The 23,793-nt window shown below is 39.9% G+C and overlaps 1 protein-coding gene across 11 annotated transcripts in view; it reads left to right on the top strand.

Moving 5' to 3' along the window:
* MYO5A (myosin VA) overlaps positions 1-23,793 on the top strand; it is a 195,094-nt gene that overhangs the window by 154,422 nt on the left and 16,879 nt on the right. For 4 of the 11 annotated variants that reach the window (XM_065559439.1, XM_065559448.1, XM_065559446.1 and 1 more), the window contains 12 exons: positions 395-643; positions 1,446-1,539; positions 2,777-2,925; positions 4,260-4,373; positions 7,707-7,853; positions 8,769-8,825; positions 9,537-9,764; positions 13,036-13,136; positions 13,758-13,838; positions 15,895-16,093; positions 17,638-17,712; positions 20,297-20,390. In XM_065559439.1, coding sequence (XP_065415511.1) covers positions 395-643; positions 1,446-1,539; positions 2,777-2,925; positions 4,260-4,373; positions 7,707-7,853; positions 8,769-8,825; positions 9,537-9,764; positions 13,036-13,136; positions 13,758-13,838; positions 15,895-16,093; positions 17,638-17,712; positions 20,297-20,390 — 1,588 coding nt within the window. The remainder of the gene's footprint in view (positions 1-394; positions 644-1,445; positions 1,540-2,776; positions 2,926-4,259; positions 4,374-7,706; positions 7,854-8,768; positions 8,826-9,536; positions 9,765-13,035; positions 13,137-13,757; positions 13,839-15,894; positions 16,094-17,637; positions 17,713-20,296; positions 20,391-23,793) is intronic. The other 7 variants (XM_065559440.1, XM_065559444.1, XM_065559442.1 and 4 more) reach the window with 7 other exon arrangements.

Below are 23,793 nucleotides of genomic sequence, written 5' to 3'. Positions count from 1 at the left end.
ATTTCCATACATAAGGACGGCCATACTGGGTCAGACAAAAAGTCCATCTAGCCCAGTGTCCTGTCTTCCAACAGTGGCCAATGCCAGGTGCCCAGAGGGAATGAACACAACAGATAATCATCTGGTGATCCATCCCCTGTCACAATACACTTTTTTCAGGGTGTTGAATGGAAAACAAGTATGTTGATGGGCATGCATGGGCTTAGTCTGATTTTAACCTAGGACATGAAGGTTTGGAAGCTGCGATCTTGCTGGCCAAGCATCAATTGTTCTGTGGATAAATAGAGTGATTCAGTCTGTCAATATAGCACCTTTCACCAGCACTAACATTCTGATTAAAACAAACCCCAAAGCTATTCTAAATGCTAATATGTCTGCATTGTGTTTTGCAAAGCACAAAGACTACAAATCCCTGCTGGAGAAACTAACTAACCTGGAAACCACGTACAACACAGAGACCGAGAAGCTGCGGAGTGATGTGGAAAGGCTTCGCATGAGTGAGGAGGAGGCTAAGAATGCCACGAACCGTGTGAACATGCTCCAAGAGGAGATCACCAAGCTTCGAAAGGAGCTGCACCAAACACAGTCTGAGAAGAAGACAATTGAGGAATGGGCAGACAAATACAAACAGGAAACAGAGCAGGTGGGAACTCCCTACCCCAAAATACCAAAATTTTAGAAACAGCCTGTCTCTAAAAGCCCTATTGGTTTGTTGTTCCTGAGATCTTAGAGATTCACAGTTACTAAAATTATCCTTTTTCGTTTGTTGTTCTCGGGTTGAGTACAGCATATGGAATAGTACAGGAAGCTTGCTGATTGGAGCGCTTCTCAAAACTAGAAACATAGTGAATTGATCTGACCTCAAGCTGAACATGTCCCCCAAGAGCAATGCATCTGTTACTTCCCCACCCACAAGTTTTTGGAAATCTGTGTGGCACTCAGCCTCTATCAAACTCAAAACAATAAAATAAACCAAACAATTTTCCATTTAAATTTGTTCAAATTTTTGGGTCTTTTGCTAAAGAGAGAGTTTCCATAGAGCAGTCTTGTAAATGTCTATAGGCCTGGCACCGCCACCAAAACTTAAGACACATAGGGCAGAGTCACTGAATTTGTTCTAATCCATGTGTCTTTAGATGCAATAGAAATTAAATGGCATCCCCGGGTTAAACACTCTGGGCTCTCATGTTCATTGGCCTCATCTGATCAGAAATTCAGTGTGTGCTGCGTGCAGGAGAGGGTGCGATTGGGATGTAAATTAAGAAGTCAAGGTGGCACTTTAGCTCACTATCTAATTTTCTGAAGGACAGTTAAAAACATCGAATTTTTGATGTCTTGCTACAAGGATGCAGTGGAGTTACTCTTCAGAGCTTTAGGTGCACAGATTAAACACGTTCCCATGACTGCAATCCTTATCCTGAGCCAAACATTCTGTTGTTTTACAGTTGGTATCAGAACTGAAAGAGCAAAACACATCACTGAAAAAGGAAAAGGAGGAGCTGAATCGTCGCATCCATGATCAGGCCAAGGAGATGACGGGTCAGTTCTGCTCACTTCACTTTCTTTTTTGGTTTGTTTGTTCCTTTGTAAAGTGACTCTCTCTATCCAGGCATTAGCACTCAGATCTGGTTAATCTGCTGTGGTTTGTTAACTACATTTCCCTTTAGAATGTAATTTACAGCTCTAGTATAGGACCATATGTGCTATACAACTGTTGACAATTTGAATGTTAAGAATGCCCAAAGCTATATTTTAAAAAAAAAGTAAACTAGTTCTGATTGTTAATAAATATAATTAACCCATTGGGGTCAAATTATCAAAAGTGGTCTACTAAATTGTGAATGCAAATTCCATACTTGGATGTGCAGCCTGATATTTGACATACAAAGTGGGTAATTACACGCTTAAATTCTTTTTAAATGCATAAATGTGGTATTTGCACACTCAAGTTGAGGCAGCTGGGCTCTGTAAGTAGGGCTCTGTGTACAGAGCTGAAATGTATAGCATGTTGTTATCTGGCACAGAGCATATGCTTTTTGATGATTGCTTCTGAACCTCATCTTTGGAAAAAAAATATTCATTTCTATTTGGAGAAAACTAATTCCCTTTATTGCAATCACACACAGACATATACACACATCACCATCTTTGTAGGGTTGTCTATTGCTTTCTAAACTCTTGTGTGGCATCAGATTGCACAATTCACTTTGGTCCCTTAATTATCCAGAGCATTGGAGAAAACCACACACAGACCAACGCATATTTTTCTAATAGCGCTCAAACAAATAACAGATGTATTGTTGCATCTTAGTAAGTGACTTTGTGGTGAGCACCTAACCATAACTGGAGAAAGATTCAGAAGAGCCGAGACTACCCTCGTTTTACATTGAAGATATGTACAAATGGAGATGCCATCTTCAGATACTAGACTAATACAATACAAAAGCAGACTAGGATAAACAATTTTACTGCTGCCACCCCAAATTATTAGGTGACAGACAATGGAGAAGACTCTACAGAAGTGAACCCTTCTAATGTTACCCCAATGATTTTTTTAGTCTTTTGTGTCTTTGATGCAGCACTTTCCTGCAATGGCATAAATATTACAGGCTTATTTTGTTTTTAAACAGCACAGTTTGTACAGTATCCGTGTTCTTTGCATACTTGTGCGTAGTGTCTCGCTTTATACTGTAGCTATGGAATATGGACATCACAGATTAAGTAGGTTCCCAAGATGCATCTTGTTCATACTTTGGTATCATCTATTTGGTGACAGAGACCATGGAGAAGAAGCTTGTTGAGGAAACGAAACAGCTGGAGTTAGATCTGAATGATGAAAGGTTAAGGTATCAGAATCTGCTGAATGAGTTCAGCCGCTTAGAGGAGCGCTATGAGGATCTCAAGGATGAGGTGAATCTGATGGTGGTAAGTGGTTTAAAAGATAGCAAAATTATGTGCTGTTTGTGGACAGTATTTTAGCAAAACTTGGTGAAATAATGTAGGGTCAGATTTTGTTCCCAGATCTGTGCATGGGAATTGTTTGCCTTGTGCCAGAGCAAAATTTGCCCCTTAAACATTAGCTCTTAATCTGATTGCTTTTGCTCAACCAAAACACTTCATGTCATCTAACCCAGCAGTTCTGAATTAGGGGTCCATTGCCCCTTGGGGGCCGTGAGCTGGTTTCAAGGGGCCGCAGGGCCCCAAGGCTGAAGCGTGGGGCTGAAACTGGGAGCAGAGCCACGGGGAGCCCTGAGCCCCAGCGCTCCCCTGAGAGCTAGAGCCTCGGCGACCCCCGTGGGCTGAAGCTGGGAGTGGAGCTGTGGGGAGCCCCGAGCCCTGGTGCTCCCCCTGGATCTAAAGCCCTGAGCTCCGGTTCTCTTGCAGGGCTGAAGCCCCAGCTCCTCCCCTCTCCCGTCCAGAGCCCTGGTGCCCCGCGGGACAAAAGCCCTGAGCACCCCCACCTGGAGCCCAGCACCCCACTGCCCAGTGGCTGAAGTCCAGAGCCCCAAGCCCCCCCTACAGCTGAAGCCCTGAGGCCCCCACACACACCCAGTGGCTGAATCCAGGAGTCTGGAGGCCTCCTCACTGGGCCCTGGAGTTTTTATAGTATGTTGGTGGGGGCTCAGAAAGAAAAAGGTTGAAATCCTCTGCTCTAACCCATTTTTAAACTTCTTTTCGGGGCTTGTGAGCAACTTTTTGTCTCAAATTATGTGGGGGTTTTAAAACCTTTTCTGTTATTCTTGTTGTAGCTATAGGCTTATTGATCTCATTTTTACATTGGAGTTTTCAAACATGCTACTGCCCAGATTTTACTAGCCCCTCAGTTTCATTAATACCAAGTTTACCATTATCAATTTTGCAGTAGTTTTAAAGTTTTTTATGTGTATGTATCAGGAGGAGGAAATTACAGTGTGGAATACAAAACTTCAGAGGGTCCTTGCCTCTTCTGAATCTTGGGTTGCCACTTCCTTCCCTATAAATGCATGTTTCCTTTTCCACAAAACACTGCTTTATTGCTCACTTCTGCTGCTCCCACAAGCAAATTCTCATAACGCGGAAAAAGTTGACCTGTCCCCAGAGTCTTGATTACAGTGTCTTTCATGTGCCTAGGTTTCAGGTAGCACAGAGAAACCAAAATCTCAAATCTTTTCCCAAAGTCATGGTTGCTGTGGAGTAACTCAGAGCACTAGAAGCTAAGCCACTGGGTTATGGGCAGGTGACAATAATGCTGGTACTGACTCATTTTATTTGCACTTCAGAGCATCCCCAAGCCTGGGCACAAAAGAACGGATTCCACACACAGCAGCAATGAATCTGAATATACATTTAGCTCTGAGATTACAGAGACAGAAGACTTACCACTGAGAATGGAGGTAATGTTAGAGAAACTCCAGTACTTTTCACTAATCACTAGCAAATCTACGCCCATCTTTTCTTTATGACTGGCAAATCTTAGTGTCAAGAATCTAGTGCTTTAGTCCACCATATCCCATTTTCTTTATGAATGGCTTAGTGTATAGTGGTATCTCTGTAATCCTACATAAAAAGATTTCAGTAAAAATATATTTTTAATTTTCTTTAAATTACAGTAAAGGACCATAGATAGGGTAGTTGGTCACACAGCTGTCTAATTTACACGTGACGCAGTTGCCTGGCAACTTTTGCAGGAACAATCAGTTGCTTGCTCAAAAGTGGGCACTCAAAAACAACTTGAGGCTGGCTGAAAAGCAACCTCTATACTGTATATTTAAAAGCTGAGAGAAGTACAAGTAGCTAATTATTCTCTCAATAACTGTGCTGAAATGGGAAGGTGGCTACAAATTTCATAGCTGAGTACGACTCAGACTTGCAAAATTGTTGCACCAGTATCACAAAATGTCATGCAATTCTCATGCACTTTGAGTGAAATTCACTTCAATGGAGACTGTCCACTCAAAGTTCTATGCATCACTTAATGCCCACATTAAAAGGCTGTATATATGGGCCCTTTTCACTGGGGTGAATTCACTCTTAGTGAGGAGAACATCATGTTGGATTTTTTTTTTCTATGTGATACAGAAGAAGAAAACTTGAAAGATGCATCATTACTGTAACCTCAAGTAAGCATTCATTTGAATCCTGGATTATTTGGAATTTTTCCAGAATTATTAGTCAGCTCTTCTACTGCCATAAGCAAAAGTTAGTACTAATTATGGTGTAAATTCACGTGCATCTGCAAGTCGTTCTTAACATATTTCAAGATTCGAAATAAAGCCCATACACGGGAACTTCTTTTAACGTGACTACAAACATGCCAGAGGGCATCAGATTCCTGGGCTGGCATGTGCCAGGAGATGGGTAGTATTTTCTACTCAAGCTGGGGATACTTGCTTTTCTTTTAGACTTCGGATTTCACTCTTGACTGTGGGTGGTGGTACAGCAGATCACTCCTTCCTCACCTACTGAATAATGGTGATTTAGAGGGACAGAGTTCAGCTCTGTCGGGTGTCTCCATAGTTGGGTTTTACTGACTGCCATTATTTTTCCTGCAAGTCCTCCTTAGACAAACTGTTGAAATCAAGTTATAGCTTGTGCAGATCGTCTAGATGTCATGTATTTCTACTTCCATTTTTCATAAGAATGGCCATCCTGGGTTAGACCAGCGGTCCATCTAGTCCTGTGTCCTGCCTTCTGACAGTGGCCAATACAGGATGCTTCAAAATAAGTGACCAGAACAGGGCAATTATTGAGTGATCCATCCCCTGTCATCCAGTCCCAGCTTCTGGCAGTTGGAGGTTTAGGGCCACCCAGAGAATGGGGTTGCGTCCCGGACCATCTTGGCTAATAGCCATTGATGGACCTATTCTCCATGAATTTATCTAATTCTTTTTTTTGAACCCAGTTATACTTTTGGCCTTCACAATATCCCCTGGTAATGAGTTCCACAGGTTAACTGTGCCTTGTGTGAAGAAGTACTTCCTTTTGTTTGTTTTAAAGCTGCTGCCTATTTATTTCATTGGGTGACCCCTGGTTCTTGTGTTCTGTGAAGGGGTAAATAACACTTCCCTATTCACTTTCTCCATACAGGTCTGATTTTATAGACCTCTATCATATCCCCCCTCCCGCCCCTTAGTCATCTCTTTTCTAAGCTGAAGAGCCCCAGTCTTTTTAATCTCTCCTCATATTGAAGCTGCTCCAGACCCCTAATCATTTGTTGTCCGTTTCTGCACCTTTTCCACTTTTAATATATCTTTTTGGATATATGGATATATGGGTGCCCAGAACTGCACGCAGTATTCAAGACGTGGGCGTACCATGGATTTATATGGTAGCATGATATTTTCTGTTTTACTATCTATCCCTTTCCAAATGGTTCCTAACTTTTTGTTAGCTCTTTTGACTGTTGTTGCACATTGAGCAGATGTCTTCAGAGAACTATCCACAATGACTCCAGGATCTCTTTCTTTAGTGGTAACAGCTAATTTAGACTCCATCATTTCATGGGGTAATTTACTTAGCAGGACACAGGCCCATCTTTATGGATAGATGGAAGCTGTCATGTGTAGTGGCATGTAATAGCATTTCTCATGAGATCCAAATGTTTTTTCTCACATTGGCTGGCAGCCTTATTTAACTGCTTTTTTATTTTTTTCCAAAATCATGCTTCACAGGAATTTTGTTCTTTTGAATCTTAATGAATACAGTAACCCACACAGGACTGTGTACATGCTTCAGCAGATAGAGAGATTAGATCTCCATTAATTTAACCTATTAAAAATGAAAGCACCATTAAACATAAAGGCTAACAATAATAAACAGTATCCAAAAAAGTTGAGATAATTTCAAGCCAGAACCCCAAATTTAAACACAAATTCCGCAGAAATTGAGGGTATCTGGAGGTTTTTGTAGTTTGTGACCATTATATACTAAAATGTTATAAATGCTTTGCTTGCCTTATACATGCATAGTTGTATCTTTTCTAATATCCTTTCTAGGCTTTAAAGGATTAGGGTGCACTCCACAGTAACTGCTTAGTCTTCATTAAAACATAAGCTATAAAATATTTGCCTCCAACAAGTTCCATTACAACTTTGAATTACAAATGATGACCTTTACACCAAGATACCAAAAGAAGACTAGTTGATTCATCCAAGAATATACAGTGCAGCTACAGTAGTACAAGAAAAAGGGCAGGAAACTTCTGAATGTACCCAAATCACTTCCTTCTGGTCATTTTATATGTCACACCCCAGTTTATTGGATTATTTAATGGTGGGTCCAAATAAAGAAATTATGTAATACTTTGCTTTTAACTAAAGAACCTAACAATAATAGTTTAAAAAATTAGGAAAAGTTTGCCTGTAGTTAGTTTGTTTCATAGTGAATCTAACCACAAACTTATTTCTTTTCTCCCTTCTCCCCTCCAAACAAGTAAGAAAAAGAGGTATGATTAATTAGACTTTATGCCTTAGAGTTAGCATCTAGTTTTTTCTGCCTTTAAAGCTCTAGGCTAGATACCTTTTATACTAGTCAATTCCTTTTAAAATAATCTTTTGAAGGTTAGTGAACCATTTTGGATGCCAATATGCAGCTCTCAGAATCAAGTAACATGTATATGCTCCCAATCATCCTGTTTCCCCCGTCTTTCTCCCCTCTCTTCTCACAATATCCTTTGCTCCTGACATGGAATGGTGACCCTTCTTGACTCCGCTGTGTTCTTCCTCAAGCAGGAGCCAAGTGAGAAAAAGGCGCCGCTGGACATGTCTCTGTTCCTCAAACTGCAGAAACGGGTTACAGAGCTGGAGCAGGAAAAGCAATCCTTGCAGGATGAACTGGACAGGAAGGAGGAACAGGCTCTCCGCACCAAGACCAGGGTAGAGTGCATCTAGCCAGTCACATGAGGACCTTGCGTTGTTCCCACCTTAGTAACATATAGACAATTTGGCCTGCTGAATGGTTTCTATAAAACCATCTGTTCCATTAGTACTTACTTTGTTTGGCCAAAAGTTACAAGCCTGAGTACCTAAAATCAAGCTCCTAAATCCATGTTGTGGCATTTAAAATAAGTGGGCGGATCTTAGAAGGACAAGGGTGAGGTAATATCTTTTATTGGACCAACTACTTTTGGTGAGAGAGACAAGCTTTCGAGCTTTTTTTCTGGGCTGATTTGGTTTTTTTTCCAAAGTTGCTAAGGAACCCACTATTAAACTCAATGGGAGCTGAGGGTAATCGGTGCCTTTGAAAATCGTTACACTTATATTAAGCGCTCTAACACTTAACACTCTACTTAAACAATTCCTTGTTCTCTTCAGTATTTACCTTACAGGAAGAATCAAGCCAAAGAGTTTGGATCTGAATCCAGATCCGAAGATAACGATTGTTCAGATCTGGGGGATTTTTTTAGGCTTGCCTCTGATTTATATTCTTGAAATACTTTTTTTGGCAACTGTTTCTCATTTCCCTTCTGTTGATGGATTTCTTGAGCCTCTTTGCATTTAGTATTTAGAGTAGATCTTCTCTGTCCCTATTCAAATAACTTTACCGATTTGCACTTGATTTTATTTATCTATGATAAGCACAATAAGTAAATGAAACAAGGCAATGTAAACATGCCACACAAAATGCTCAGAGGTATAGGGCTAAATACTCTGTATTCAGTTTCCCAGGAAGGATAGCTTTAACTCCCATCATGACAGTAAAATGCACATTTTCATTTTTCTGCCTTGACTCCTGTTAGTAACAGATGAAGGATGGAATTTATTTTTACTTTTGTCTGTGTTCTTTCCTAGGAGGAGGAGGAAAGGCCCCCAATGAGAGGCGCAGAACTAGAGTATGAGTCACTTAAGGTAATTCTGGATAGGAGGCTTCTGGTATTTAAAGGATTAGTAAGAATGTTATCGCCAATTACACTAGCTAGGATAGTAAGTAATATCTTTCCTGCTTCAGGATGTAAGTCAACTGGAGAAGGAATCAGGAAGAACCTCCTCAATCGACATTTTATTGCATAATTGTTCACTGTGAGCTGTAGGAAGGCATGGCAGGGGACTACACTACTGGAATTGCTCCTTACACACGGGACTTCCCTGCAGCTGGTTAAACTGGGTTTAAGGTTGCTTTGTATAATAGATACACCAATGAACCTAGCCTATGGCTTTGCTGATATTGTTGCATATGGTGGGCCATACCAAACAGGCGGACATGTCCCAGTACCACAGTGCAGAATCTTGATATCCCTGCTAGGCACAAGCTGGCTTGGGTCTAATAGAAATTCTTTAAAAATTTTGTGTCAAGGGAAGAGGAGAGGAGGAAGAGATTAATGGACATTTTTCAGTTGAGCCTTTATGGGGGCCAGCGCGGGGGTGTTCCTGGTTTTGTACTTCAGACAAAGGGTAGACCAATTAGTGAAATCCTTCTAGGCACTGTTCCCTATGGCTAAGAGATCAGGAGAAAAGGAGAGATTTTAACACTTCTGTCCTGTGGGTCGTAATTCTATGTAACTGTTGTGGAGGAGTAGAAGGGGTTCTGCTAAGTGATGGGGATGTCCTTTTTCTTTGCAGCGTCAAGAACTTGAATCTGAGAACAAGAAACTGAAGAATGAGCTGAATGAGCTGCAGAAGGCTCTTTTGGAGAAGAGCTCTCCAGTGGTGACGGCTCCTGGTGCCCCTGCCTATAGAGTCCTCCTGGATCAGCTGACCTCAGTAAGTGAGGAACTGGATGTACGCAAAGAAGAAGTCCTCATCCTGAGGTCTCAGCTGGTGAGTCAGAAGGAGGCTATTCAACCCAAGGTAAGTAATAGCCTGCGGATGTCCTGAGAAGTAAAGTTAAATTGCAGCATTAAGCTACTACTTTTTACCTAGGAGTGTTGTGATGATTTTCTTATATGAGCCAAACCAGTTTCCCTCCCCAATCTACACATGGTCCTTTAAACCTTTTTAGGGATGAGCAGGGATTGTTATAAGAACACAAAATTAGAATATGCCAAAGTGGAAGATTCCATTAACTAGACTGATTTCTGGCCTGCAAGCCAACCGTTTTCCTTAATATATCTCTCTAGTTAGTCAGACCAGGGCTGATATATTGACATTTGGCCAAGATATTCAGAAGATGATTATTTACATGAGAAATTGACAAAGAGTGTAACTTTGTTTAACTGCCAACAATATTTCTTTCCCTTGACTGCTAGGTGCATGCTTAATTCAGACAAAGTGTTAAAGCCTGGCCGTATTTAGAAGCTGGCAGCAAAAATAATTGAAGAGCATTGATTGGAATTGTGCAGTATTTCTGTTGCAGAAAACTCAGAGCACCCCCATCATTTAAATTAGTTACTCTGCTAGCAATGCAAAAATCACTGTCAACTGCTTGTTGGTGCGATTCAGCATGAGTGGCACAAGCCCCTTATGAATATTTAGGTCAGTTGGCAAACTTACTACAGTTCCCAGAAATCCTTCTATATTCCCCCAGCTCATAGTTCAGTAGGAGGTAGCAGGAAATGTTTCCTCCAGATCTAACTCTGGGCATAAATGATCATCTTTCTTTGTTTCCAAGTTGCAATAAAGAGTCAAAAGGATAATTTACAATGTTGTGCATATTCCAGCTGAATGGTTAAGTTGTCATGTTATCTTATCAAAAGCAATAGGTACCATCAAAGTCCCCTTCAGTACATATCTTCAAGGAGAATAAAACTGTAGTTCTGATGATGAGATATTTAGGATCTTTCACAGTTTCAAAAGCAGGACTCAACTTGAAAGTAATAGCTCTTTAATCTAAAAACATTAGGACTTTGCAGATAACACCAAACAGGTAGATATGGTAATTGGATTGGCGGAGTGAACCATCCAGAGCTTGGTAAACCCACCAGGAACTGAGTGTGGGTGTTACCATTTTCCCCTGCTACTGTACAGAGATGTTTTTAAATATATTGAAAGTCTGTGATACATGTGGCTGTGCATGTCTTAACTTTTAACATAATTAGTTATAAAGGGAACAAAACCTGTTACTGGAATATTTTAAATATTATAAATAAATTCTAGAATAAATTGTTCCTAACAAGATGCAGGTGTTGTTTTCACACCTGTAGGAGTACAAGGGAAATAAAAAGCTGACCAATGGAATGGACAATGATAGGTTTGCAGATAATTTTTGATTGTTAGTTTGGACAGCTATGGCAGGAACAGAATTTGCTGATTAATTGTTTCTCTTCCCTCTTGCTTCCCGATTTGATTGCCAGGAGGATAAGGTAAACGTTTTTTCACTGCTGTAAACCAGATTTCTTACAGGCTAAAAACACCATCAAATATGAAACATGTTTGAGTTGTCACGTCAGTAGTTCACAAATAATTTGATGTGTTTGAAGTTTAGTGCTCACCTTTGCAGTAATTGAAGAGATCTTTCTCATTTCCCCTAAGGGAATAAGAAAAAAATTAATCTGCAAGTTCTTTAAAACAAGCATATTAACAATTTAGAGCTAAGGTGATACTGGTAGTTTATGGTAATTTAAAGATTGAATTAAAAAATCCTGAAATTTATGCAGTCAGTTGAATTAATGTATTTTATCAGACGTGTTTGGGGAGTAAGAGCAGCACAGTTCCAGGGGAAATTGGGAATCAGATCCCTCTTTAGAGATGGTAATATTACAATTATGTAACTGTAAATCGCACATAAGAGTCTGTGATGTGAAAAATTGCATTGATTTTTAGTGTTGTAATGTGTCAAAGATAACATACGCATGACTTAATCCAGAGCACTACAATCTAAAAATGTTTGGCGGGAAAGGCTAAAAGTTATTGGATTAGAAGTTTTAGGTGAGAGGTACAACGCACAGAGCTGAGAAGAACATAGTTTTATTCCAGACATTTTGTTTGTAATGAAGGCCTTTCATTCAGATATTACTACAACTATACCATTCATGGCAACCCTGGAGATCTGAGAGTAAATAGTATTTATTTCATCAACACAAAGATCACAATATGCATGTTGAAGCTTAATTGGGTTAGCAGACAGAATTATAGCAGTTTTAATTCAAAAATGTAGAATAATTTCTTACATTTATGGTTTTGCAGTTGGAAAAGGTTACTGTAGGCTAACAAGGAAGCTGGCAATAACTGTGGGGAGATCATGTTCTTTGTCACTTCTCATACTGTAAGGTGCAAATCTTGCAAAACTGCATTCTGAGTGTACAGACCTATGGTGCAAATATCTTCTGTGCAGGCTAAGTCTTAAATACTTAGTAGTAGTCTTGCTCAGAGAAGTGGGACTTAATTGTGAGAGTGAAACAGAAATGTCAGGCTTTAGTTTCTGGTATCCATTAAAGTCATGCGGCTTCACTACATTATCATCCACATAAAATGACATAAGGTTAAAAACAACTTGGCATATGCAATTGGAGAAATCAGATAAAAATCTTACTGAGCTTAAGTGAAGAAAAAGAAAAAATCCAGCAGCAAAACTTGAACTATGTACATTGAACTCTGAGTTGAACAAATCAGGTGATGATGATCTTTTACTTGCAGACTTTCCAAAATAACCTTTATAAATGTGTAAAGGTGGAAATGGAAATGATTTGCAAAGTTCCAAATATGACACAATTAATGTTACCATTTATGAATCATAAACAGCAATAAAATGTATTTGTGAATTGAACACATCTTTTGAAAATTATGCTGCTTATATTAAAAAAATTATAAGATGACAGTTCACAAGAATTTAAACTAAAATGTGAATTCACTGTTTCATGAGTTTATGTTGTTCCTTTTAGATGGTGGGCAGATGAGGAAAGGGAGGTATAGGCACACGCACACACTTGGGAGATAGAGTTAGAGATAGAGATATTTCAGTGTGTTGTGAGGGGCACATTTTAAAAGATAGTTTGTATGTATGGCAGGTAGAGACTATGTACCAGATTCTGTTACCCTTTCTCTCCCAAGCAGAACTGTTCATTTCAGTGGGGGTTACACAAGGAGTAAGGTGCTATTCAACTTTAGTAAAGGTGGCAAAATCTAGCCCTTCATTAATCTGGTAGTGTTAAACCGTACCCTGGAACTATTTTTTTCCCCACAGAATACTATGACAGATTCTACAATCCTCTTGGAGGATGTACAGAAGATGAAAGACAAAGGAGAAATAGCACAGGCATATATTGGGCTAAAGGAAACAAACAGGTATGTTTTGTATTTATTTTGCTTATCATAATAACTTTGAACCCATTTCTGCCTCACTTATGTTGTACCATACTTCGAGTTGCATCAAGATGAGACTAAATTCCCTAAATGCATTTGTATTTGGGGTTTCATTATTTTGATGGGTAAGACTGCTATTTGCAAAATTCAAATTAATATTCTAAATACTAATATATAAATGCAAAATCAAGCTTCCTGGGGTTTCCATCATCCATGCTTGTCATTGACGCTGGTGCTAAAATTACCTTTGTATGATACCCCTCTTTTGTGTGTGTGCCATTCCTCTTGTCTTTGGTAACATTTCACTAGCAATTGTCATAGCAATTTATAATTACGCATGTTTTGTAATAGTATGAAATGCAGTAAGCGACACTGTGTTCTTTAACATTCAGAACAGAATTGCTCAGGTAGTGAAACTATGTGCAATCAAGTTTATCAATGTTTTACTAAGTAGCTTTAGAGCTGTATAGATTAAAGTGTTGTGTATCACATCTCCCTTTCATAACTGTAATTTTAACATTTTCTTCCCTTGTTAATGTATCCTCTCACCATCATCATGTATCCCTTTTGTGTTTTTCATTTTTTAAACATTTTGCTTGGAAGACAATCTCTTCAGGACTATCATATGCTGAATGAGGATGGAGAACTATGGCTGGTTTATGAAGGGTTAAAACAAACCAACAGGTTACCAGAATGGGGTTTTCTTCATTTGGCATTCTCTCTTCTTACTAACTGTGCCCCCTGCTATGGAATTGCTTTAGCTGCAATGTTTTTTATGCACTAATAGTTCAGAAATAATTGATCATTATCATTTTCTACAAAGAGTAGAAGAATTACCCAAAGCCTGGTCTGTGAATCTTTCTACCTACCAAGGCATGCCATTAAAAACTTAAGATGGCTGTAACAATGAAAATATGATCCAATACAAAATGTGTACACTGGACAGAAATGGACAATATAAAACACCAGCAGTTCTACAACTGAAATGAAAGAGGCTTTGTAACTATATGTTACTTGTCTACCTTCATGTTGTATCTGGAAATGTTTTGCCTTATTGTTTTTCAGTTTGAGGAAGTACAGTGATTTAATTGATTTTTAATGCTATTGTTTAAATAGCTTCTGTGTACTTTTTATTTTCTTTTAAAGTTTTTCTTGTTATTTTTCTCATTTTGACTGAGGATAAGTAATTGTACACAATCATCTTGGAGAGGCCAATGCTAAAAGAAGTGTCCATTCAAAATGTAACTTTCAAAGATAGAAAGAAATTTTCAAATGATAGGGTGGTATACCAAAATGTGTGTACAGTCACTGCAACACCTGAAAATGTGTGTGCAAACTGCTAGTTGGGCATCTAATTGGCCAAGTGCACATAGCATCTTGTAAGCGAATACAGTCACTCATTCATAATATGTGTTCATCTTTCAAAATTTTCCTAGAATGTCCATAGTCTTCCATTTGTGATAACCCATTAGTTTAGCATTGATTTTTAATCCCTATACACTTACAAAGCAGTAGCCACCAAAACAGATACTTTGTAATGAATGCTATTAACTAATGTATTTCCTTCCCTTATGCTAACAAATCCTAAACCTAAGCTTCTTTTGTAAGTCTGCTAAGCACTAACTTAGAATAGCGAATGTAATGCAGAGAGGGATGGAGAGTGGTCGTTTTGCATCTTTTGTTTCTTGTCCTGGCGCTATGTAGTCAACAAGCGTTAGAGCAAGAGGCAGAGTTCTGTAAGGTAAATGACTATTTGCCTTCACGTGCTTGTTCAATGTAGCTACTAGTTAACTTGTCTGCCTTATTCATATTTAAACCCTGAAAGTGTTTCTGATAGTGCCAATGTCACTGTTGATGCCATTTCCTGTGTGTACGCACCCCAGAGAGTGAGTCATAGGGTACATCTACATTGCACCTGCCTTTCAGCCACCGCCAGTGGTGTGTAGTGTAGACATAGCCTTATACTGCCCTACAAATACAAATTAATTCACACAGCACTCATTTGAAGTAAGCAACTAGGTATTCTCCCCATTTCACATTTGGAGTATTTGAGACATAAGTGATTTGTCCAAGATCAAAGAGTGAGTCAGAGGTAAAGCCAGGATTAAAACTTAAATTATTGGGTCCTAATCCTGTGCTCCATTCCCTAGCTCACATTTCTAGCACACATAATAATCCTCTATTAAATTGTCTAATGCATGTTTAAATATCGAATCAAGCTGATTTGGGTTCATTTACAGTTGAATGTTTGGTTTCTTACTGAACAAAGTTAACCTGGAAGAAGGTTTCTTACTGAAAAGAGTTAACCTGGAAGAATATTTCTCTGTTAATACCATATGGGCCCTATTTTAAACAAATAAAGCATCTTCTAAATCTTATTTGACCTATTTAAACATGGAAAATGTTCTTGGCCCTTGTAGAAACATCACCAGACAAAAGAGATTCACAGATATGTTACATGTTATGGCATGTTTTCAGTACTACCAATGGATAGTACTTGCTCAAACACAGAGGAAATGCAAAGCAGTATCAGCATTACTTTGCTGTCTCCCATTGTTTGACTGTTTGATAATTTAATCAGAAGGCATATGGAAGGGTTTAAAGAGTACTCTGCATTTTTCATTTTTCCTTGCAAGTCAGGAGCTAAATATCTGCGCAGCGGCTAAAGCTTTAGATGCCTGGTGAGCGTTTGGGATATAAATGCTAAGTGTCTCGCTCAGATCTTGCTGGGTTTTTGTAGGCTCCTAGAATCTCAGCTTCAGTCCCAGAAAAAGAGTCACGACAATGAGCTGGAAGCTCTCCGGGGTGAGATTCAGAGTTTGAAGGAGGAGAATAACCGCCAGCAGCAGCTTTTAGCACAGAACCTGCAGCTGCCCCCGGAGGCCCGGATTGAGGCCAGTCTACAGCATGAGATCACCCGGCTGACTAATGAAAACTTGGTAAGGGAGATACTACTGCAATGTAAATGCTAGGAGATGTAGCGAGAGTTACAGAGACACATACATATACTGTCACCAGTTTTCAAGTGGGAAACTCCCAAGGTTAATTGCATGTTTGCAGTAGATTTTTGCATGTAGGGTAACACTATAATAGATGAAATGACAAAATTCATGCTGTTGGGGTATAAACATTTCAGCCCATCATATGAATGAGGAAATTCCTCTGGTATGATTTTCATGACCAGCACTATGCTGGAGGTAGCATTCTAAATCTCCTGTTACAGTTCCACCACCAAATTGAAAAGAGGATTGGGCTAATTATCTGACATCTGATGCCCCCTTCCCCCTTTCTAGATACTGTAAATCATCCCTAATAGGAAACTGTTATCCCTGGAGTTTATATGTAAACTTCTGCAAAGTATTTGCCCTGGAATGCACTAAATTACACAAAGTGTCAGGTGTTTTTAGAAAAACTCTGGGGGAAGGTAAACTCCCAAGCGCCTTATAAAGTCTCTTATCTTCCTCATTCCCCCCATCTCAAATTACATAGGTCAAACAAGGCACTATACTCTGTTTATTCAGTTTATGTTGGAGGAACAAACATTTTCAGGAAGTCTCTTGGCCAAATGGGGTTAACTCCCTCCTTGGTTATTTGACAGCATTTTTGTATGAATGAAAGAAGAAATTAACAGATTCTCCGGCCTGTCACCCTCTTCTCTTCAAGCACATGCTTACTGGCATACAAGGTTCATAACAGATTAATAGGGGAATTTTCTCTGGGAGCCCCAGACTGAAATATTGCTGGCACATTCTTGCCCATTACCCAAAAATCTTTCTCCTGTAATGTACTTTACATAGCAAGCTGAGTTGTATTGCTTTTAAGGAGAAAGGAAGTTTTCCTACCTGCGCTTTGACACCGGTGGTCCCCAATTCTAAACAAAGTGAGAGATGTTCTTTCCCATTTCAGTATATCACAGCCCTTCTTAACATTGGGTTATATTTGTAGTGTCTGAGGTTTTGACAGAAAGTGATGGGCTGAAGATAGTGGTCTTGGAAGTAAGTTTATGATTGAAGGCTTTTTACTAATTTATCCCAGAAATAACCTTACCCAGCTGGAAAAATTAAATGATAAAAGCTTTTCCATCTGTATAGCTCCTCCTTTCAGATACTTGGCCTATATTTTGGTATTTAGCTACCTTTTAGAGTTTGCTACTCAATGGATTCTAGCCCCCCAAGACTACACATAGTCACATCATTCCATCCCAGAGGAATTTTCTTTTCCCATCCAAAGAAGGGAATATTACTTGCCACATTTAGACTCATTCTTTAGGAATCTGTTTCTGCTGTTACTCATGTCAGTTCATCTAAATCAAACATTGTCTATGGGCAGATGGAGGGAACAACAGCAGCAGGACATAAAACTTAGCCTACCAAAAAAATGAGCTTCTTAATCTTGTTTTAACCTGACTTTGTTTATACAGTGTTTGCTGAAATATTAGTGTCTCAAAGGGAGGAGAAAAAAAAATCTGTACCTATTTTTTCAGTTTTATGAGGAGTTATATGCAGATGACCCCATGAAGTATCAGTCGTATCGGATTTCACTTTACAAACGGATGATTGTATGTAGATCATGTTTCTCTGTTGTTTTGTTTGCTACTTCTGGAGCACTGAACTGAAGAGCAAGCTGGCTGCCTTTTCCTCTCTCCAAGGAAACCCTCTACAGAGAGCTTCACAATGTCCATTTTCCCCCTACAGCTTTTGTTGTCAGTCTTTAGTGTCATTTGTGTAATCTTAATGTCTCTTTTTGACACTATTTGTTACTAATCTGAGTCTTGTAGCGTGATCAAAGCAGCCTAATTTTGAATATAAAATTACATTTTAGGATCAAAATTGGCATCCTGAACATGAAGCTTGTGATGCTAAAATACTTAGTTTCCAAATTTGCTCTTTGCTAAAAATGTTAAAGGTGAAACATTAAAATCTGATTCAGGAAAATTGCAAGTTGATCCTGCAGAGAGTGACTGCTATACATAGTGCCGACTAAAATGAATAGTCCTATTGAAGCCAATGTTTGTTACTGGGACTACTCACAGTTATTCATGTTAGTGAATGATTGTAGGATTTGGATCCTTCTATGAAACTGTGGAATCAACTTGTGATAAAGGTGGTGGAATCAAAATACTCTATGGAGTACTTACTCTGTTTGTTTTTTAATTAAGATTTTCACAAAGAGCAAAAACAAAGGCGAAAACAGGAAAATATAAATTCATTTATGGGTTTCCAAATGAGTGAGAGGCTCACAACTACTGATTTTGTTTAGACGAACTATAAAAGTTCTATAAAACCTGTTTGTTGTGGTGCAGAAATCAAATCCCTTGGTTGAGATTTTGAAAGCAGTCTAGTGCATTTAGACATGCATCTTTCTTTAATTTTAATAAAAGAAATGCTATACCTGGAGATAATGGAGTCAATGGGAATTTTTTGTTAACTATTTTAACTACTGCTTTGAATATGAACTGCCACTCTGTCCTATTGGCTAACAGACCTTTAACCTGACTCCTGCCGTTTCATCACATTTTAGGTGGTAAACTCTTTGGGGTGCAAATATCGAGACCAATTTTATACCCGCTTCCCACCAATTATCAAAGACCTGTTAATGTTTTCCAATACATTTAGAGAATTATAGCTTCTCTGATGGGTGCTTCTGGTTCAGAATGTACATGCTACTCTGTAAAGAACCAAGATTTACTGAGTGTAGTTTTTTTTTTTTTTTCAAATGCTTTCAAACCCTTAATCTTAAATGGCTTTTGAGTTTTTCTGTGTTAATGTAATCTTCAAAGGCTTTCCACAAATTATTTTAAACTTTTTATTGATTTTTTTATTCAGCACCATAGTGTGCATTACAAAATTACAACTTGGCAGGTCCCTTTTCCAAAGCACTTGCTGTCCAAGGGCTTGTCTGGATGGCAAGTGCAGTGTAAATCTACAGTGCACTAGCTTGATGTTCACTAAATCACCATGTGAACCCTATGTACTAATAGTTCCGTAGCTTCAAACAGCAGTAAGTCAAAGCGTACTGTGCAGGGGCGGCTCCAGGCACCAGCGCAGCAAGCACGTGCCTGGGGCGGCAAGCCGTGGGGGGCGGCCTCTCAGTCGCTGTGAGGGCGGCAGTGAGGCCGCCTTCGGCAGCATGCCTGCAGGAGGTCCGCCGGTCCCGTGGATTTGGTGGCAATTTGGCAGCAGGGACGCCGAAGGCGCGGCACCGGCGGACCTCCCACAGGCATGCTGCCAAATTGATGTGACCAGCAGACCGCCCACAGGCACACCACTGAAAGACGCCTGACTGCCGTGCTTGGGGCGGCAGAAAACATAGAGCCGCCCCTGGTACTGTGAACTTCTAGTGCTCAGTAGCAGGGTCCATATAGCAACTTAGGATATGGCAGGCTAGTGTGCTGTAGATTTACGCCCCAGCTTGCTGCATAGTAACTCTCCGTATAGTCATACCTTAAATAAGAGATAGCACAGTGAGTGTATTATTATTACCTGTTGTTATTTGTATAGTGATTGTGCTTAGGAGCTAGTCATGGACTGGAACCCCATTGTGCTAGGCGCTGTACAAACACAGAACAAAAAGATGGTTCCTGCCCCAGTGAGCTTGTAGTCTAAGTAAATGTGATGACAGCAGACAGATGGTGATATGGCAGAGAGAAAGCATGAAGCTTACAACAAATATCATGTGTTTTATAAAGCTGAATTTGAGTCTTGTACTCCCCCCCCCCTTTTTTTTTTTTTAAAACAAAACAAAACCCTATTCTATTTTGTGAGGCTAAAGGCAGGCCTGAGGGCAGGAATAGAGGATGCAGAAGTTGAGGTTAGCAGTATAATGGGATGCCTAGAATAGATGTGTTACTATACAATCTCTTCCACTCACCATAATCACTGACCAGGATACGTGGGCATCCGCAAAATATATCTGCATAAAGAGTTCTGCCTCCATCACGCTGCAGCTTGACAATACGTTTGATAATGTTTGGCTTGAATTTTACGCAGTGTACAGGCTTGCAAATTTCAGCCAGATGGTGGCATTTCCTTTCAGCTTTTCTCACAGTCCCTTTTGTAACACTAACAGTGTTAGTCTTGTCTGTTTCACATGTAATAACATTTGTCTAGTACCTGAATCTTATCTCTTATTTTAATGTGCAGGATTTAATGGAGCAGCTTGAAAAGCAGGACAAGACAGTTCGCAAGCTGAAAAAGCAGCTGAAAGTGTTTGCTAAAAAGATTGGTGAACTTGAAGGTATTTATAATGTGTGTGAGAGAGAGATTTGTTCCAATTCCTGTTGAACTCTTTCACCAAATGTTTGTATGTAGTTTTTTAGTAAGGCAATGAGTCTTAAGCAGCATAACCCAATGTTAGCTTAGCATGGAAATTGAAGATCTACTGAGAGGTCTGTGTGCATATTGAAGGCAGTGTGTGATCCTCTATAATGATGTCTTCTAAAGTAATAGTTAATGTTGATTTTGTAGCCTTTATTTTAAATGGAATGAATTGATAGTTCTGTGGTAAATTACAATGAGTCCGGCTCCTGTTGCTACAGTTTAAAGATAAATAGGATAGAGATTTGGAGGCTCTAGGAACATGAAGAATGAGGACAGTAACAACAAAGTTTAGAAGTAAAAAAAAAAATCTTGTTTGTATTATAAGTTACACTACATACCAATTTACGCAACCTGAGAGAATCCATGCACTGGCCAGTCCCACATCCATACTCACGTACGCAAAGATTTCATAGAGTTGGGTGGATCTCTCAACAGGTGGCCATCGAGACGAGTGGGTGGTTCCTGCTGGAGTCATCCCAATGAGGTCTTCCAAGGGTCTTCCTTCTTTTACCCGATCAGGGAACGTATTTTATATTGTTGTTCTGACCGCACCTAATACCTTATGCATCTGCATGAGGGTTCAACCCTCTTTTCTTTATCTGTACTTCTACACTCCGTGAATATTGGGATGCCCCATTTTACATAGGTCGTCATCTTAGTTCCCCTTATTCTCATAAGCATCTATGCACAACAGGGTCCATAGTAACCTGCGGTCAAAGCAGGACATCCCATGATGTTACAATTAGGTGTCTTGCAGTCTAGACGGGTACATTACAACATATTTCCCATAATATAACCTATTGTCCCATTCTTTTCGGTAATCTTGTAACCTTATTGGCAGAGGGTTAGTCATAGGTCACCCACTCATGTCAAGCATTCTTAAGCCTACAACCTAGTATGGCTAAGCTAAAATCTTACAGGCCTCAGCCTGTAGGCCTTGTGTTCCAGCCATGCTTTACATATATACTTAATATACACTTATCAATCCTAAATACCGGTGAATCTTATGTTTCTATAATCCTACAATTTACATTTATTTGGCATACATAGATTATATATAAATAGCATATGAGTTGACCATAACAATAAATAACATGATAAATGGATGAAAAATGAACTAATTGGCTACATGGTAGAAGATGAAGAGGGAAAAAAAGGATGAATGTTTCACTGAAAGGAAACACCAGGTTGTTTGCAAAACAGCACACAGTTTGTGTTCTTTATTTACCCAAGATAATATGCAGTTTTTTGCCAAGAGGAAAATATTTCTATGGAGGAGCGTGGTAAATATAAATGTCCCACTTTATTTTGAAACATGAGCTTCCCTAGCACTAACAAAGATGCAGATAATCTTTGTTTTCCTGCTTTCTGGTTTTCTTTTAATGTTGATAGTCATAACTGAATGTGAGTTTTCAGAGCTATAAACCAAAGTTATTTTTATGTATGTCACAGTGAGTATCAGTTTAGGATCTCAAGTCTGGTAACACAAAGTGTGTGATGTTGAGAAAGACAACTAAGTGGTTTTTGTTTTGTTTTGTTTTTTTATTGCTACAAGTGATTAACAGGACTGTAAAGCTGAAGAGGATGTTGGTTTATAATTACTTCCTGGCACATATCCCTCAAAAATTCTGCATGAATCCCTTCTTTGTTTATCAGAGACAGGTTCACAGACAAACCAGTTGTTCTTCTTTGAGTGCTCGTCCCTCTGTGTATTGCACTGTGGGTAAGCATGAGCTCCATGCACCTGAGACTGGATGCAATATCCATTCATCCGTGCCTGTGCTCAACACCTCCTCATGCTCCAAACCAAGGGCATAAGGGGTGAGGTGGGGTGGACTAACTGTCTCTCCAGTTCCTTTCTACTGCGGCATGGTCCAACACAGAACCCTCCAGTGTCCACTAAGTTGATTCTTCAGTGTCTAACCTGTAAATATTTTTTAAATTTACTGAGATAGTTTAATAGTTTTTGTGTTTGTTAGTTAAAATCTGGGAGTGTATGTGGAATATATTATGCCTAGGATCTCAGGTTTCAAGAACTGTATCTCCTGCCCCCAGTCTTTCCCAGTCAGCAATAAGAACCATCAGAAATGCCTTGGAGAAGCGCACATATCTTCAAAGTGCGACATCTACAGATCCTTTCCCAGCTGAACCTGGCAGGTGCTTAAAACATAGACTTAAAACATTTCTGATGGACTGTGCTCTGAAGACCTAGTCTGATCTGGCAGAGGCGTTGAGAAGCACACCTGCTAGCACTACAACCTCTGATACAGGGGCAGACAGGAGTCGAGCCAAGGACGACTTCTCATAGGAAACCTTCTCAGAAGGCAAGAGAAAAATCCCACTTCTAAGAGGAGGGTTTGGTTCTCCAACACCCAGTTGGGTAAGACTTTGCACCTGGTCAAAAAGGCTCACGAGCTCATAATGGCCACAGTACTGACTTGCAGGCTCCAAAGAGCAAAGATGCCTCGATACCAGCGCCATCAACGAGAGTGGGACCATCATTGGTACTGACCAAGGAGAAAAACCAAGAGCAAAGGCCAGGACGGTCATTGATACCAACCCAGGAGAAGCACTGAGAGCCCCTTGCAAATATCATAGAGTTGCATTCTCATAAAGAGGCTTTGACTTCTGTGGGCTTCTGCACTGGCTTCCATGGAGTGCAAAGAGAACAGTTATCCCCTGGTTACCAGGATTCCTGGGTCACATGGAATCCTGTACCGATGTAACATCCTTTTGTGAGACTTTGCCTTCATTGCCTACCGGCTTGGTTTCAGATGGTGTACATGACAAGCAGACACAACATGGACAAGTTGGTCACACTCCCTCTGAGTGCTGGATTCTCTAGATTGGTGGGAGAGCAAGTGTGCATGGAAGTTCTCTTTACTTCTCCCCTCCCTGAGAAAACATTGATCACCGCTGTCTCCCTGTTAGGATGGAGCATCCATCTAGATGAGCACATAGTACAAGGGATGTGGATGCCTCGGGCACCCAGGGTGTACAAAAACCTCCTAGAACTGAGAGTGGTGTGAGAGGCCTGCAAAAGATTCTTACTGCTCATACAATCCCAGCATATTCAAGTGATGTCAGACAACGTGACAACAGTGTTTTATATCAACAAGCACCAGGGATCAAGATCTGCCCCTCCCCCCCCTTTGCCATAGAGGCTGTCAGTCCGTAGAATAGGTATGTTCCTCACCAGATTATCCCATCAGCAGTATGCCTCCTGGGAATACACAATACACTGGCAGACAGCCTCTGCAGGCACTATTCCAAGGGGCATGAATGGGAACTACATGATTTTCTGGTTCACAGCATATTCC

Source organism: Chrysemys picta, chromosome 10 (genome assembly GCF_011386835.1).
Source record: "Chrysemys picta bellii isolate R12L10 chromosome 10, ASM1138683v2, whole genome shotgun sequence".
Classification (NCBI taxonomy): Eukaryota; Metazoa; Chordata; order Testudines; family Emydidae; genus Chrysemys; species Chrysemys picta.
The sequence above is the reverse complement of the archived record's forward strand: the minus strand, read 5'-3'. Positions and strand labels throughout refer to the sequence as shown.